At 43.4% G+C, this 18401-nt stretch overlaps 1 protein-coding gene across 6 annotated transcripts in view; it reads right to left on the bottom strand.

Moving 5' to 3' along the window:
- RNF41 (ring finger protein 41) overlaps positions 1 to 18401 on the bottom strand; it is a 26391-nt gene continuing 7990 nt past the window's right edge. For 3 of the 6 annotated variants that reach the window (XM_059936170.1, XM_059936171.1, XM_059936168.1), the window contains 5 exons: positions 8271 to 8383; positions 4481 to 4752; positions 3646 to 3781; positions 3132 to 3235; positions 954 to 2330 (listed from right to left, as the gene is read on the bottom strand). In XM_059936170.1, coding sequence (XP_059792153.1) covers positions 1979 to 2330; positions 3132 to 3235; positions 3646 to 3781; positions 4481 to 4752; positions 8271 to 8360 — 954 coding nt within the window. In that variant the 5' untranslated portion in view covers positions 8361 to 8383 and the 3' untranslated portion in view covers positions 954 to 1978. Of the gene's footprint in view, positions 850 to 953; positions 2331 to 3131; positions 3236 to 3645; positions 3782 to 4480; positions 4753 to 6800; positions 6942 to 8270; positions 8384 to 10636; positions 10733 to 18401 lie in introns of those variants that run through there. The other 3 variants (XR_009505405.1, XM_059936169.1, XM_059936172.1) reach the window with 3 other exon arrangements.

Consider the following 18401-nt stretch of genomic DNA (forward strand, 5'->3'; position numbering starts at 1 on the left):
TTGAGTAAAAGATTTATTAGTGCAGTCAACACCATGGAACAGCACATATATAACACAACTAGCAACCTGCAGAGACACTAGTGCAAAGGGTAGGGAAGCCTTAACTGAGCTTCCTGGCTCCATCTGAGGGTGACAACAGGAGGGAATGGGCCTGGGTAAGGCAGGCAGGGGCAGAGGGGAGTGGAAGAAATGTAGTAACCAGACTAAGTATAGCAGCGTTTTCAAATTCCTGAGCACAATGTCCTGGAGCTGGAACATATGACTGTTCCTCACCCCCTTCAAGCTGTATTCCCTCCTCCCCACAGTTCCAGTGGAGCCATGACCCAGCTACCCAGACCTACAGCAAGCTGGCCTGGAAAAAAGCTCCAAAAAGAGCAGCTTTATGGCCATCTCTCTCCAGCCCACTTCCACCTGCATATCAAGACAATCATACCCACTATCCCTCCCCTTCTCTTATTCTTCTAGTCACCCCAGGGATTAAGGAATGCCCTGGGCATCCCGAAATGCAGCTGAAGTCCTAAGGGGGTATGGGTGAGACAGCACAGCTTGTACTCAGAGACATAATTTCTATCCCATCTTGCCTGATGAAGCTTAGAACCCAGCTATATATCTCCAAGGAAACCGGGTGTTGGGGGGAGTGGTGGGCAGGATTTCTTCAAAATTAATACTCGAAGTCCAGAGTTTTACAGTGAGACCCTAGATGGGCTGGGAGCAAAGTTCTCCAGAGGGCACAGTCATTGATGCTGGACTGTCACATCCATCACTGGAATAGAGGAAGCTCCTCATCTCAGATGGGTTATGGAGGATTGGGGCAGACTTCAGTTCAGCCAAGGACTCCCTTGGCCTTTCCTATATTAAAGCCAAAGGTTGTGCTGAAAAGGAAAAATATAAAACAGACCCCATCCCCGTCCCACCCTATCCAAAAATCCCCACAATAGGAACAGCAAAAGAAGTTTTAAGTTTTGTTAATTTTTTTTTCTTTTTCCTTTCTTAAAAAAAAAAAGTAAATAAATTAAATTGCCAACAATGTGGCTGGGCTGGAAAAGTGGGGTAGCCATAATCAGGCCATTCTTAAAAAAGAAAAACTGTGAGGGAGGGAGTGAAATATAAACAAACAATGGCCAAAGAAAATTATCAAAATAACTAGTTACAATCACAGGGCTGAGAGAGAGGGGACTATGGAACTATTATGGCCTGTGCCAGAGGCAGTGCCTACACAATTTCAGCAAAAGCCAGAGAGCTGCTTCCTGCTGAGCATATTCACCCCAATGGACTAACCCCTCACCCCCAACCCTGTCATTCCCTAATCGTGAGAAAGTGTAGGAAAGAAGAGCTCATCTGGAAATTTTCGGCATCCCCACCTGCACACCTGCAGACCCAGCGGGAGCCCACACCTTTAAGGTGGGCTGAACAGGGTATTGCTTGGCACAGAGGTCCAGTCTTCCTCTAAGGGCCACCAGCGATGGCCTACTGGCCTCATTATTTCTAGGGTTTTGTTCCATCCTTACCATTTCTTTAGGATGTCTGCTCCCCAGAGCCGCCCTCTAAATGCTGTTTATAGAGTCAATAGGCCTGCCTGCTCTAGATTCCCTGGTTTTGGAGGCGGGGAACAGTTAGAGATGCCTCACTCCATCCTGATCCTCTAGAGAAAATGAGTATCTCTGTGCTTTCTGAAAATATCTGGAACCAGGGACCCTAGGCAGGAAAACAGAAATAGAGGTGGGGACTTTCCCAACCAGATGGAAAATATACAGACATTGTAGGGGAAGATATTAGGCAAAAGGAGGGAATCTGGGTTTCCCACCTGAAACGCTGAGCAGAGTGCCCTGGGGCCCTCTTCAGTGGCAGAAGAGCAGGGAGATGTGTGGCTCTAGCGTTAGCCACAGTATTAAGGAAAGTGGGGAGGACTCAGGGCCCCGCTGCTGGAGTGACAGGATTTTCCGATTTTCATCTCTTCCAGATAGCCCGTCGAGATCTCCTATATCTCTTCCACGCCATGCGCAAATATCATGACAAGTCCTGGCTCCTGCACCATGTCATCACCCATGTGCTGGTTCTCACAGGCCATCACGACAACAGCCTGCTTGCCAGGGATGCGCTTGGCCACGTAGTTCTCATAGTAACGCCGGTTCATCTGTCTTGTCTCTAGAGTGGCCAGACCCTGGGGCCAGCTACGCTCATGGGCATTTTCGATCAGCTCGTTGACAATAGATGCAGGACAGCCACTCTCCACCAGGGAGCGCTTGATTACAGCCTGGAGTACAGCATCTGGGGTGGAGATCATCCCTCCCCAGCGGGTCACTCGTGCTGGCTGCAGGGAGTTCACCCACCTGTGTGGAGGGAGTTGGAGGTGGTCAGTCCAGCTCGTCCCCTTTCTCTGCATTGGCTTTTCTCCTAATAGGAACGACTGCCTGCTCTGCACTCAACCTAACTCGATTCCTCCTTCTTTCCTTCCATCATTAGTTCAGAAACTCCAGATCTTTCCCTAGTTGGTCCCATCCAAGTGTCAGCACATGTTACTCACCAGATTAAACTCCACGAGAGTAGGGTTCCTGTTATTTTTCTTAAAAATCCCAATACTTAGCACATGGTGCCTGGCATGTAGTAAGTGCTCAACGAATGTGTACTGAATGAAGCAATTATTCCTCTATACTGTGTCCCTCGCAGCACTATTTGCACTATACAGACTGACTCACAGTTTAGTCTATGAACTATGCAGAACTCCAGAACTGAAAGGGATCTTAGACTTCGCTTGTTTACTTCACTTGTTTTTGCTGTATTTTAGATCACTTTCCTGGATTTGTACTCTCTTCTTCTCTGAACAGTAAGCTCCCTGAAGTCAGGGACAATATCTTCTCTTTTTGGTCTTCCTAGCACTCCCACAGCCTTTAATACAGGGCTTTGTACATGTGGGTACCCATCTAACTCTTGGGTAAGCTTTCCCTTCCAACCACCCAAAAGAATATGAGATCCTCTGCTGCGGTTGAAGGTTATCGCCTTCTCCTCTGGCCCTGTTCTTCATCCCAACATCTGAGAAGCAGTGGCCTCAGCCCAGGCCTCTTCTTACCCTCCCCCCAGGTCTCAGTGCCAGGACGTGGGATGAATGACTCCACGTCCTGAGTGACACTCACTCTAGGATCTCGTTGTACTCAATCGTCTCCTCCAGGCTCTGAAGGTTGGGGTTGACACTGCGAATTGCACGCATGTACGCCTTGAGCAGCTGGATGTCTCGCTTCTGTGGGGGGGAAGGAGAACAAGGAATAATGGCTAAGACAGACAGTAGATGAGAGACAAAAGTTTGTCTGAGAATGAGGGAAATGGACAGATCTGAGGAACAACCAGAGTGGAAGCTTCATGAAGACAGGGATATGACTGTATCATTCCCAGCTGTATCCCCAGTGCTTAGCATAGTGCCTTCAAGGGAAGGCATTTGATAGATGTTAAGTAAATGAATGCCACTGATGGTATGAAGGGAAGCAAGAAGAGCTCCAGCCTGATTCGCTGCTATGCACAGGCAGAGTATCCACTGACCAGGCTCTCAAGCGCAGGCACAGATCTGCTGCTCACATTCACACCTGCCACCCACAGGCGCGAGGTTATCTGCATATGAAAGACGTGTTCTGCCCTGTGTTCTCTGCGCCCTACCTGCTCTGCCAGCTGGTGTTTGTGTTCTGCTGAGGTCTTTTCCAGCTCTGCAATTCGTGTCTGCTGCTGCTGTACCACTGAGCGCAGGTGCTTAATGCAGTTGTGGTTTGGCAGCTCATCTTTGGGCATCTCCAGGCTGCCACCCAGGGTGGGAAAAGAACAGGATAGGAGAATTAATGGGACATGTGAGCAAAGGCAGATAACTGCTGAGAGAGCTTTTTCCTACCTGAAATGACTAACATTCATTCATTTCCAAATTCAGGCCCCCTCTTGCTTATTGCCTTCATTTCCTTCTCCCCAGCTCCCCCTCGTCCCTTTGCTGTCTACTTCCTCTGGGCCTCTTTCCCTCTCTAAGACAGTGTTTCATCTCCCACGTGGCTCTCCTTTCCTCCTACAGATTCTGCCTGTGCACTCATTCCTTCTGAGAAGCCCTAGATTCACAGCCCTAGCTATCAGTATTTAATCAAATATTTCACACCCCAAAGAAAGAAAAAATAGGACAACAGGGAACATGAGAAGCCTGGAAATTAGAGCAGTCAATCTGACGAAGAGAAAAGTAGTACTGGATGAAAGGGAGGAATAAAGTGAATCAGTCTTTAGTGGTATCACAGAGATTGCTGAATTGCTGTCTCCCTTCTTTTATTAAAGCAAGAGCAAAAAGATCGTAGCTCAGAAAGCAGCACAGAAGTGAGATCTTGGAGCAGGGAGCCAGGGAGGCCAGGAACACTCGTTGCCTGCAGGAGACCTCTTCAGCTAGTGAGCAGGGGATCCAGAGACAGGGGTATAAACGGGAAGGCCCTTATCTGTGTGGGCAGAAGAAGGGCAGGAATCTTACCCACAGCCCTGTTCACAGGTCACAGGCCGTTTTGGGTTGTGCTCACAGTCACTGAGGTGAGACATGAGGTTGTCAAGCCGGACAATAGCACTGCAGCCAAACACAGCGTTGTCGCAGGCGATCTGCAGCTTTGACAACATGTTCCGCATGATCCGAGGTACTGGGCGCAGGTGGGCGACCGTCACAACACTCCGGTCCACCGGACACGTCTGCTGCTGAGAGAACCACTGGGTGATGCAGGCGTTGCAGAAAGCATGCTCGCAGTGAGGCGCCTAGAAGGGAGAGCAGGGCAAAAGGGGCACAAGAGAATTAGCAGGAGCTAAGAGCCTGGGTACGATAACTCCGCAAAGCCAATCAAGCCTCTGCGCAGCTTCTAGGACCAGAGGTCCCTGGGGTTACAGCAAAGTATAGATCTACTATGGGCAAGGCAATGTGGGGGACAGGCTTCAGATATGTTTCCTGTGCCCAAGATTCCAAATGGATTGTGACATAAGACAAACAAGTAAAAAGTTATATAACAGTAAGAGATATAAATAATATTCCAGGACAATGAGAGGACATAAGGTAGTCAATTATTAATTACCAACTGGATTACATACACAATAATTGCCAAAGAAATCCAGAGGAGGGTGAGATCTTTCCAGTCTAGGTCAATCAGGGCAAGTATTTATGGACAGGACAGAATTTGATATGGGTCTTGAGGGATAAGTAGAGAGGAGGCGGGGGCAGAGATTTACTGGCAAAGGTTCAAAAAAAATTTTTTTTTGGCCACACCACGTGGCTTGCGGGATATCAGTTCCCCGACCAGGGATTGAACGCGAGCCACAGCAGTGAAAGTGCTGATTCCTTAACCACTAGACCACCAGGGAACTCCCTCAAGTTCTTATTTTATGAGGCCCAACCTGAGGCGTTGCCCTGAGTCCCAATGACCAGGGCTACCCTCCAAAACAGGACTAGATTTTTGTAGCATCACATTCTTTTCAGTTTCATAAAGATCGTATCTCAGCCTACTTCCTTGATAATGCAAAGAGAGAGGACTCTCTGGCCTCTGTGGAGACACAATCTGGCCTCCAGCATGGGACAAACACAGCAGGCACTCACTAGATGTTGACGAATGGATGAATGACTCGAGCACTTATTATGTCCCAAACATTTTGCTACGTGCTTAAGATAAAAAAAGATAGACAGTTTCTGCCTTCAAGATGCTCACAGACACCAAAGACTGTAACACAGGAAGGCTTCATAAGGAAAGAAGTCATTCTCAATATCATTAATCCAACTGTCAGTACATTTTTATTTTTCACTTAAAGACATAATATTTGATTCTTTTCAAAATCTTATAGACCCTCTCTCCAAAAAAAAAATCTTCAGTTCGTCTATTTTTCCCCATCTGTACTGCCACTAACCCAGTTCAAACAATCTTCTCTCATCTGTATTATTAAGTATGTCTTCTAACTGGTTTTCCTACTTCTACCTTGCCTCTTTATAATCCATCCTACATTCAGCAGCTGTGATCGTTTAAAAAGGCAAACTAGATCATATTCCTCGCCTGCTTAAAATTTTACAATGGTTTCCGATTACACTTAAAATAAATCCAAACTCCTGCTCAGGATTTATAAAATTCTGTTTGATCTGGCCCCGTGCCTCTGGCCTCTCCTCACCTCACATCATGCTCCCAGCACTGACTTCAGGCCATTCTGGCTTTCTCTCTGTTCCCTGTCCACACCCTGCTCATTCCTGTCTCTGGCTTTTGCTGCTCCCCTTTGCCAGAATGGCCCCTTATCATTCAGATCTCGGCTCAACTGAACCTCTTTTGTGACCTTCCTATCTAAACCTGCCACCCCTGCAGAAGTATATAGAATGCGGTACCTTTTGTGTAAGAAAGGTAGGCAAATATACATGTACATTCATACTTGCTTGTATCTGCCCACATACACACTGGAAGGGTACCAAATAAACTAATAAACATGGTTATCTACGGGGGGATTAGGTGGACTGGGACAAAGATGGATGCAAGACTTGTCACCATATATCCTTTTACACTGTTTTGATTTCTGAACCATATGAATTTATTATCTATTCAAAAAATAAATAAATATGATACAGGGAAATCAGTATTCCTAGCAGAGGCTTTCTACCCTTGGAAATGTGTCTGGAACCTGGCCTGCTTCTCAGAAGGTAAAGCCTGAGTCGGCGGGGGGTGGGGGGGAAGGTTCTGCCTTAGTCACCAACTGCCACTGACTTCTCCACATGTGACTCACCTCAAATGATAGTGCTAGAAAACAGACAAGGCCCCAGGGTGGGGAGGGGACTGACATACCCCATGACCTCTTGACACCACCAGGAGAGCTTGCTCCACACCCAGCCAATCTGCTTCTAATGGTCCAGGGCTAGCTGCCACTGGAATGCAGTCTGATTTTCATTCAGCTCAGGCATCTGTTCTCCTTTGGGTAGTTGAAAACTGGAGAGTAAGAATAAACTCCAAGAATCAAGGGGAGCCCCAGGGAGTTGTATTAGCAGTGAGTGGGGGAAGGGTCATGCGACCTCACTGACCAGTGTCCTGGTTTGGAAAATGGGATTATCTCCAGCTAGCCAGGAGCGGCAGAGGATTAACTGGTATTTACAGAGTATAGGCAATAAGGACCATGCAGAATGGTGTCCCATGAATACAACGGTTAAGAATTCATCTCACTCATTATACTTGCCTGGTAATCATGAGCTTCTCCTCATACTTGCCCCAGGAAGATACAATTATCTCTGGTCTGGCAAAGCTGGTAGAGAAATGACCTAGTGAAGGTGGCAGCTTTCATATCAAAATGCAGAGTACATGGCTGCATCAAAAACTTTTTTTTTTCAGTAAATCCCAGGGAGAAACTAGGTCAGTTCACACAGTTCCCCACTTCCTATTTGTTAAACAGTAGGCAGGCCTGCAGGAAGACTGGCTGATTACCTGAAACACTGCATCATGAAAATGAAGAGAGAACTTATTAGGAGAGTCCAGAAGTTCAGTCATGGGTAGGAAGATGGAACCTAGTCAGAGCCCCTGAAGAGAAAAAGAAGCTACCAAACTACTGTCAAGAGGACAGAAACAAATAGCTGACCATTTTACAGCACGGAAGTCTCGCAGTGACCTCTGAAGAAAATCTGAACCACTGCGCTTCTGTGGTGTCCACCTCTAGACAGATTCTGGAAGGCCCTATTCCTCTTGTAGCTGCCACTGCTCCTTCGCACCAAACCTCTATTCTGCGTGTGTCAGGAGTGCAGGGAGTGGGGGAAGGGGGGCCTGAACACAGTGACTTCCCCATTGGCCCCATTTCCTATTAATATATATTTTTTTAATTTCCGAATTTTCCAATTATGTTTTTCTTTTCATATATATAAATTTATTTATTTATCTATTTTTGGCTGCGTTGGGTCTTCATTGCTGTGTGCAGGCTTTCTCTAGTTGCAGAGAGCAGGGGCTACTCTTGGTTGTGTGCATGGGCTTCTCACTGCGGTGGCTTCTCTTGTTGTGGAGCACAGGCTCTGGGCACGTGGGCTTCAGTAGTTGCAGCATGTAGGCTCAGTAGTTGTGGCTCGCGGGCTCTAGAGCGCAGGCTCAGTAGTTGTGGTGCACAGGCTTAGTTGCTCTGCAGCATGTGGGATCTTCCCAGACCAGGGATCAAACCCATGTCCCCTGCATTGGCAGGCGGATTCTTAACCACTGCGCCACCAGGGAAGTCCCTGAATATTCTGTACTAGCTCCACTGCCATCTATTGCCCCACCAAACCTGCCATCAGACCGACTCACCTGGACTGGCTCCTCCAAGACTCCACTGCAAATAGGACAGATAAGGTCTTCGTCAACATCCCCCTGGAAACGGGTTACATCATACCCCATGTCTCATCACTGAAACCCAGGTCCTGGAATGAACAACAGAGGAAAAAGAGGCCAGTTCAGAAGATTACAGATATGTGCCAACTTGATCTCATTGCCAAGATTCGTTCATTTGTCCAATAAATATTTATTGAGAACTTACTATGTGCCAGTCATTTGTGGGCGGGGGGAAGCTGACTCAAGAAATTTAATTCTAATGGGAAAAGATTTTATATAAATATACACTTAAAATATGAAGTGATAAATGCTTTCAGGGTGAGCACAGGGCACTATGAGGCCAAGAGATGTGGATACCTGACCCAGGCCGAAAGGAGAGGGAGGCTGAGAAGTTTTCCAGGACACCAGTGGGACGAGCAAGTAGTTAGCTAGGTTGTGTGTGGGGGTGGGGGGAGCCAGGGCAGGGTGGGGCATTAGGGTTTTAGGCACATGAAAGAGCACATTTAAAAGCCCAGAAGGGGACTTCCCTGGCGGTCCAGTGGTTAGGAATCCGCCTTTCAATGCAGGGGACGCAGGTTCGATCCCTTGTCGGGGAACTAAGATCCCACGTGCCCTGGGGCAACTAACCCCGCGCCGCAACTACTGAGCCCATGTGCCACGACTAGAGAGCCCACGTGCTCTGAAGCCCACGCACTACAACTAGAGAGAAGCCTGCACACCGCAAGGAAGAGTCTGCGTGCCACAACTAAAGAGTCCATGTGCTGCAACTAAGACTTGACGTAGCCAAAAATAAATTAATTAAAATAAATATTAAAAAAAAAAGGTAAGAGAGGATATGATGAGTTCAGGCAACTGTAAGTGGTTCAGAAAAAGTTCGATCTGAAGGGTGCAAGAGAGAGAGTGTCAAAATACAAGGCTGGAAAGGCACCAGGCCGTGAGAAGTCTTATGTAAGGAGTTTGGACTTTATCCTGAAGCCTATGGGGAGCCACTGAAAGACTTAAAAGGAATGATGTGATAAAAGTTCTTTTTTAGAATCACTCTGTAAACAGGGGTGAGATTAGAGACAGGAAGAACATCTAGGCAGGAGAGAAATAGTGAGAGTCTGAATTTAGGTGGTGGTGATGGGAGGGAAGTTCAGGAGAACAAAGACTCAAAGAGCAGCGAGGCTGCCATGCCCCTTCTTTGGGCTCCTAAGGGTCAAACCCAAACAAGACATCACTGAACAGTAACTGAAACTCCCCTGTGGACATCCAGCCAGTGGGCTAATTGGAGCAAGGATGGGCACCTGATATAAGGGCAGACTATCTACAGACCAGCCATCAGCTGTGATGTCCTGAAAAAAATGAGCTGAGTCAATCATGTAGTTCTCAGGAATTTAGAATCAGGCTGTTCAATTTAAAAGGGTGGGGAGTGGGGGATTTCCCTGGCGGTCCAGTTGTTAGGATTCGGCGCTTTCACTGCAATGGCCCAGGTTTGATCCTTGGTCAGGGAACTAAGATCCCACAAGCTTCGTGGCACGCCAAAAATTATGCAGAGAGGCCTTGATAGGTCAAGTGCAAGCTAAAGTACAGCACTGGACTGAGTCAAGACTGACTGGATTTAGATGCCCAGTTCTACTACTCATTAGCTGTGTGACCTTGGGCAGGCTTACGTATACTTCTTAAGCCTGCGTGGCTTTTTAAACAGATAAAATTGGTATAAGTAATAATAGAAGTGACTCACAGAGTTGCCCTCAAAGAAACAATACATATAAAACACTTAGCACAATGCCTGCTGGTACATACCAGGCACTCAATACACAAGAGTAACCATTATTTAGGTATACATTTTTTTTTTTTTTTTTTTTGGCCAAGCCACATAGCATCTTCGTTCCCCAACCAGGAATCCAACCCGTGCCGCCTGCAGTGGAAGTGCGGAGTCCTAACCACTGGACCGCCAGGGAATTCCCTATTTATGTACATATCTAATTTCTACTACTTGATTAAAAATTCCTTAAGAGTAGGAACTCATGTGCTACATCCAATTTAGCACCAAGCACAGTTCTTTACAAAACAGTAAAATGTTTGGTATGATTAAATGTTGCTTTAACTGGGAGCTTCCCAGCAGAGTACAGTGGACATGTATTTTGCCTACCTAACAGCCCATTTTCTGTAAACAGCATCACAATTTTCCTTTAGGAATCAGAACCTGTTTCCTAGTGGACATGTGACCCAACCTAGGACAGTGAGAGAGATGCCTGGGACTTCTATTGGAGCCCTCATGGGGTTTGCATAGCTGGTAGGATGTACAATTCAGAGTGGTCAGTGACCATCTCTGCCATTAATGAGGACAGCCTACTTACAGAATGACGTCATAATTGGGAATTCCCTGGTGGTCCAGTGGTTAGGGCTCTGCGCTTCCACTGCTGGGGGCACGGGTTCAATCCCTGGTCGGGGAACTAAGATCCCACACGCCACACAGCATGGCCAAAAAAAAAAAAAAAAAAAAGAATGACGCCATAATGAAGAAAGCAGAGCTGAGAAATCAAATTCAGCTGAAATCATTTGAGGGCCTGGATTCAGCCATGCCTGAAGCCACAATCACTTTCTGAACATAAGTTACATGAGTCAGTAAGTTCCCTATTATGTTTAGGCTGGTTTGAGCTGGGTTTTTATCTCTTTAAACTGACAAAAATCCTGATTAATATAGGCTAATGGAGACAAGAAATCACAAGGTTCACTTTGGAACCATTTATCTTTCTTTACCCATTTTATATAGGAACAACAATACCCAAGGACACTGCTACAATTACACTGACCTCCATCACCACCATTTCTCTGTATTCTTGTTCCTCCATCTCTAGGGCCTAAGTTCAGGGCCTTGGGCTTACTAACAACCCCTCTGAAATTGACACTCTAAACCACCTTGGTCTGGCTATCTTCCTCTAAAATAGGGATATCCATCTATGTGTCTCTCCTCAGACCTTTGAGCTTCTGTTCTTATGCCAACATTCCCTTGAATAATCCATCAACAGTAATGGATTAGAGTGAGTATATGAAGGGTAATATTAAAGACATCATAAAGTGAAATGTGAAACCCAGAACTAAGGCCCCTTGTGATTCTCCTTGTTGCAACTCACTGAACTGGACAATGAGGACAGTGGTAAGAGAGCCAAGAGCAGTCCAGTGTCACTGTCCTGTGGACCTCCACTATTGAGAGCTGTAGTGCAGACCATGGAGTTGTTCACTTTAGGAATTCTACTCCCTTTCTCTCTCATCCACATGGCTCCAAGAGAAGCTGCCTCACGAGTACTGAGACTTTAACCTAGGCAGCAGCTGACTGGGACAAGGGTGAGCATGCAACCCAAGCCAGGCCAACGGATCCTATCTCTGAGAATTTGAGCTTGACACCAAGAAAGATGAGTTGGTCTTTCTTTGCCTGTCATGTGGACTAAGGAAGACAAATCTACAGAGGAAAAGAAAAGACTGAAACAGACACAGTGAGAAAGGCCTGGATGAGAGCTGGAAAGTCCTGAGGCTTCAGAGTGACTGGTTTGTTCCCAAGACCTAGTTGCCTTCCTATCTTTGGCTTCTGTGAGACACCCTGTGTATCCTCTTTTTGCTTAAGCTTTGAGTTGGGCTTCTGTACCTTTTTAAAAATTATTTATTTATTTATTTGGCTGCACCGGGTCTTAGTTGTGGCAAGCGGGACCTTCGTTGCCGCGTGCAGGATCTTTAGTTGCGGAATGCAGGATCTTTTAGTTGCAGCGTGCAGACTCTCAGTTGCGGCACGTGGGATCTAGTTCCTTGACCGGGGATCGAACCCAGGCCCCCTGCATTGGGAGCACGGAGCCTTAACCACTGGACAAGCGGGGAAGTCCCTGGGCTTCTGTATCTTACAGCCAAAAGAATCTTGGCTCAAACAACAGCAAAGAGACAGCATATAGCATTAGAAGTTTGGAGAGGGATGGTTTAAATTAGGAGTAATGAAGGCGCTAGGACACTAGGATTAGAATTAATCTGAAAGCTATGGGAGTACCTGAAGGATTTTTGTTGACATAAATTTACAGGGTTTAATTTTTTTATCTTGACAATTTCAGACTTACAAAGATCCCATATATCCTTCATACAGACTCCTTAAATGTTAACATTTAACCACATTTATTTTATCATTGCTATATATATACATTGATAGATGGATAAAAATTTTCTGAACTGCTTAAGAGTAAACTGTAGACTTGATGCTTTTAACCCTAAATAACTTTACTGTGTACTGTATTTCCTAAAAAGAACATTATTTTATATACTGATAGTAAAATTATGAAAATCAGGAAATTAACATTGATGTAATACTATATTTACAAACCTTTTTTCCAATTTTTCCAACTGTCCCAATAATCTCCTTTAGCAAAAGAACATTCAAGATTATGTTGAATTATGTTATGCACTGAATTGTCAAGTTTCTTTAATCGTTTAACTGCAAAAGTTACTAAATCTTTTTTGTCTTTCATAAATTTGACATTTTTTTTTTAAACATCTTTATTGAAGTATAATTGCCTTACAATGGTGTGTTAGCTTCTGCTTTATAACAAAGTGAATCAGTTATACATATACAATATGTTCCCATTTCTCCTCCCTCTTGCATCTCCCTCCCTCCCACCCTCCCCATCCCACCCCTCTAGGTGGTCACAAAGCACCGAGCTGATCTCCCTGTGCTATGCGGCTGCTTCCCACTAGTTATCTGTTTTACGTTTGGTAATGTATATATGTCCATGACACTCTCTTACCCTGAAATTTGACATTTTTAAGAATACACACCAGGTATATGAGAATGTTTCTCAATTTGGATTTGTCTGATGTTTCCTCATGATTAAATTCAGGTTTCATTTTGGGCAAAAATACAAAGGAAGTGGCATTGTGTTCTCAATGCATCATATCAGGAGCACATAATGTTGATTTGTACTGTTCCTGGTGATACTAACTTTGACCCTTTGGTTAAGTGCTGTCTATCACGTTTCCCTACTGTAAGAGTTATTATTTTTTCCTTTGTAATTAGTATAAATGTTGTAGGGGAGATTCTTTAAGTGTGTGTACACCTGAAGGATTTTTAAGAAATTGACATGATCAGCTTTCTGTTTTAGACTGGCAGATTCTGGTAGCTGTACAGAAAATATAGGGGGTAGGGAAGATTAGAGAAAGTGAGACCTTTGTAGGAGTTTATTGTAAAAATTCAGATTAAGAAAAAGTATAAAGGCTCAAACCAAAACATTTCAGAGAAGGAATCAGGAATCAAGCGGTCCAGTGGCTGGGACTCTGCACTTCTACTGTGGGGGGACCCGGGTTCGATCCCTGGTCAGGGAACTAGGATCCCACAAGCTGGGCAGCGTGGCCAAAAAAAAAAAAAAATAACATAAATAAATAAAGATTTAAAAAGAAGGAATCTGAATCTATATTGGTTCAGGAAGTAATAAAAAGATGACTCTTTTGTTTCTGCCTTGGATAATTAGTGGTGAATTCTTATTTACCAATATAAGAATTAAAAAAAAAGATCTGGATGGGGTAAAAAAATAATGATCCTAGTTTTAGACATGTAGAGTTTGAGATTCCAAGTAGATATCCTGAAGGTAGTAGCTGATGGGTTTTCAGAGGCCACACAGGGAAAGTATACAGAATGAAAACAGAAAATGAGGGTTGGTCTGAAGACTATAGAACCCTGGGGAGCACTGACTCTTTGCTTTATTTTTTAGTTTTTCTTTTTTCACAAGTATATATGACTATATTTTCATTTTAAAAAAATACAGCCTCTCGGGACTTCCCTGGTGGCGCAGTGGTTAAGAATCCGCCTGCCAATGCAGGGAACACGGGTTCGAGCCCTGGTCCGGGAAGATCTCACATGCCGCGGAGCAACTAAGCCCGTGCGCCACAACTACTGAGGCTGCGCTCTAAAGCCCGCAAGTCACAACTGCTGAAACCCGCACACCTAGAGCCCGTGCTCCACAACAAGAGAAGCCACTGCAATGAGAAGCCCGTGCACCACAACGAAGCCCCCGCTCACCGCAACTAGAGAAAGCCCATGAGCAGCAACGAAGACCCAAGGCAGCCAAAAATAAATAAATAAATAAATAAATCTATATTAAATAAAAAAGAATATAGCCTCTCTTCCCACCTTCCTCTCCCCATCCATTGCTTGGTGAACATTCATTCTTTCAATTGCCCTTCTTTGCTATACAGATTCTTTTTTCGGCTGTGCTACATTGCATGGGGGATCTTAGTTCCCCAGGGACCAAACCCGCACCCCCTGCAGTGGAAGCACGGAGTCTTAACCACTGGACCTCCAGGGAAGTTCCACAGATTCACGTATGAGTAAGACAGATAAGGTTCTTTCTCTCATGTAGTTTATATTCTAGTGGTAAGAATTTCCAATCCACCAGTCTAAGCCTTGATTACAACATATTCTGCCATTACCCTCTCATGACTGAAGTTTGCCTGATTGCCACTTTTTCCCCTGAAACAAATCATGTTGCAATTAACACCCCTTGTAACAAGATTTTTTGGAGCACAAGAACAAATATCTCTCCTAGGACAGATTCCACTGAGAGGTGGAATTGCTGCACTTGAATCATGTGCCTGCTATTTGTTTTCCTAGACACTTCCATACATACTCTGGAAAGGCCTTTTCAATTTACACTACCAACAACAGTGCATGAAAATACTTTATCAGTGACATTTAAAAAGGGGGACAAAAAGGAGCATGCAAAAAAAGACTGAGAAAGATTGGCCAGAGATAAGAGAAAATTGTGGAAAATCCTGGAGAGAAGATGGTCACAAAATTTAAGGGAGTTGGGGGTGTAGGGAGGGGGAGGGAAAGGGGAATGCTTATTTCATGAGTAGAGTTTCAGTTCTGCAAGATGAAAAAGTTCCAGAGATCTGTTTCACAACAATGTGAATATACTTAACATTACTGAACTGTATACTCAAAAATGGTTAAGGTGGTAAATTTTATATTATGTGTTTTTTACCACCCACACACACACACACAAAAGCTAAGGAAGTGGAATGCTTAGTGGGAAAAGAAGTGTCAAAAACTGCAAACACAAGTCAGATTAAAAAAAGCAAAAACTGCCAGGATGTGGGACTGTGGACACCACAGCAGAAGGCGGTTTCATGGAGTTGGGTGGCACTGTGGCGAGCAGTTTCAGTGAGGCATTGGGAGTGGAAGACAGACTGCAGTGGCTCACAGTGAACAGGTGAGACAGAGAGATGGGGACTGAAGACAACCCTGTCGAAAGCTTGATTTCCAAGGAAGGAAAAGAGAGAGAACCATCTAGAGGAGCACTGGAGGCTAAGGAAGAGGGTTGTGTAGGGGTGTTTTTCCTTATGATGAGAAAGGCTTGAGGATGTTTATGTACTGAGAGGAAAGCACTAGTGAAGAAGGAAAAGTAAAGATGGGAGAGAATCTGGTCACTGGGGAAAAAGGTAGGAAGGAGATCTGGAATTATGTTAAACAGGAAGAGGGACACACTTAAAGCAGGAAAAAAGAAGGGATGGTACTAAAAGAGGTCCAGATAGTTTTTCAAAAATCACACCCGTAAACTTTTAAAAATCAGATAATCACTTATTCATTTAAGTGAACAGTGAAGATATAGTTATGCTTAATTATGGTAATGTAAGCCCATCTGATGGAATAGCATATCTATTTTTAAATGATGCTTATGAGGAATATACAGTAACATGATACAATAATAGATGAAAAAAGTAGGACACAAATTTGAATACAGATCTGTTTAAAAACGTATATAGGGCTTCCCTGGTGGTGCAGTGGTTGAGAATCCGCCTGCCAATACAGGGGACACGGGTTCGAGCCCTGGTCTGGGAAGATCCCACATGCCACGGAGCAACTGGGCCCGTGAGCCACAACTACTGAGCCTGCGCGTCTGGAGCCTGTGCTCCGCAACGGGAGAGGCCGCGATAGTGAGAGGCCCGCGCACCGCGATGAAGAGTGGCCCCCGCTCGCCGCAACTAGAGAAAGCCCTCGCACAGAAACGAAGACCCAACACAACCAAAAATAAATAAATAAATAAAAACGTATATATTTATAAATAATCCATGCACAAAGAAACCAGAAAGAATTATCAAAATAACAATTGTTTTATTTAGGTGTAGGACTAAGAATAATGTTTTTCTTCTATTTTTAACTATCAAATGTTTTATTGAGCATACATTTTTTTTGTCATAATTCAACTTTAAACAGTCTTCCACAAATACGGAAAAATATTTTTTTTAATTTAGAAATTACTTAAGAGTAAAAAGTATAGGAATGCTTTTACTTTTGAAGTTCAGGAATAAAAGATGACAGAATGTGATCACACCCAGAAGTTTTCCCTATTGACTTGATTCAGACAGTCTTATTTTTGCAGTGAGAGTTAGAATGGACCATAAGAGACCATCTGGTTTAACATCCCAGGCCTGGAATCCCCTCCACAGTACCCAACAGTCACTCACCCTGTGCTTAGACAGTCCAGGGAAAGGTCAAGATAGGGTGCAGAAGGAGCACAGATGAGAAATATCTAGCCTAAACTCAAATCTCCCATAGCATTCTAGAATGCCTATGTCCTTCTAAAACAGGGTACCCGGAGCTTCACCTGTGGACTGACCAATATGAACACAATGGGACTATTACCACCTTTCCTCTCTACTTCAATTAATGCCACCTGACACTGGTTAGTGCTGTTCTGGATGATAGCTACCGCCACGCTCATAGTCAAGACAAACACACAGAGTTGGGATGAAAGGAAGGCACAAGAGAAAGAGTCAAGAATAGGTGCTACCTGAGACAACCGCTACATGATAGCAAAAATATCACCAAATATCCATAATTCACCTGTTGAACTGCTGACTTTACAATATCTACCTCAAATAAACAAATTGTAATCTGGTTTCTCTACAATAGCTATTAATCAGAGGAAAAAAAAATTATCGCTGCCTTAAAATGAACCAGGTATGAAGTCTTCCAAGATACACCGCTAAGAGAAAAAAACTACAGTATATAATAGTATATGTAAATGTGCCACCATGATGTGCCACATAAATGTGCCAAAAATAATACGTATGTGACTATGCTTTCATATGCATGGAGCTCTCCACAAGGATATATAGGAAACTGCCAACAGTGGTTGCTTCTGAGTAAGGGTCATTAAGGAACAGGAACAGGGGGAAAATTTTAATTTCCTCAGTTATCCCTTTGTACCTTTGAAAAAGATTTTCTCTGTGTGTGTACTCAATATTCAAATAAAGAAATAAATTTATAATTATCCTAAATTGTGAAAGTATCAATATTAAGATTAAATCAAAAAACATGTCCAAAATACTCAATGTCACATATACTATATATGTCATTTATGTCATATAACATATACAACATACACATATAACATGTAATATACTATAGCAAGGTCTGGAAAAAATGTACTCTTGCAAGAAAAAGTTAATCAAGGTGAATCATAACAAAAAAACCAATGTCCTAAAAAAGTATATTTTTTACCTTTTACCTAGCAATCCTAATTCCAGTAACTTAGCCTAAGGAAATAATTACACAAGTGTACAAAACAATATACTAGGTTGTTTATCTAAACATTGTTTATAATAGCAAAAAAAAAAAAAAAACAGAAATGACACAAATGTCCAGTATAATTCCTTACATCCATAAAATGGGATACAATGTAGCATTAAAATAACTTAGATATATTTGTTTTTATTAATATTTATTTATTTAGATTATTTAAATTTATTCATTATTTATAATATAAGTAAAATAACATTTATACATATTATATATACTATAGTGCCATGTTTGTTAAAAAATTTTATGTGTGTACACACTTATATTGGAGAGCATCTAGAAGGATATATATTAGAGAAGCTGTCTCTAAGTGTAAAATTTTAGTACTTTTATTTTTTATTTTTATTTTTTCTCCATATTTTTAAAATTGAAGTATAGTTGATGTTCAATATTATATAAATGACAGGTGTACAATAAAGTGATTCACAATTTTTAAAGGTTCTACTCCATTTAGAGTTATAATAATATATTGGCTATATTCCCTGTGTTATCATAATATATTGGCTATA

This window comes from Balaenoptera ricei, chromosome 10 (genome assembly GCF_028023285.1).
Source record: "Balaenoptera ricei isolate mBalRic1 chromosome 10, mBalRic1.hap2, whole genome shotgun sequence".
NCBI classification, from domain to species: domain Eukaryota; kingdom Metazoa; phylum Chordata; class Mammalia; order Artiodactyla; family Balaenopteridae; genus Balaenoptera; species Balaenoptera ricei.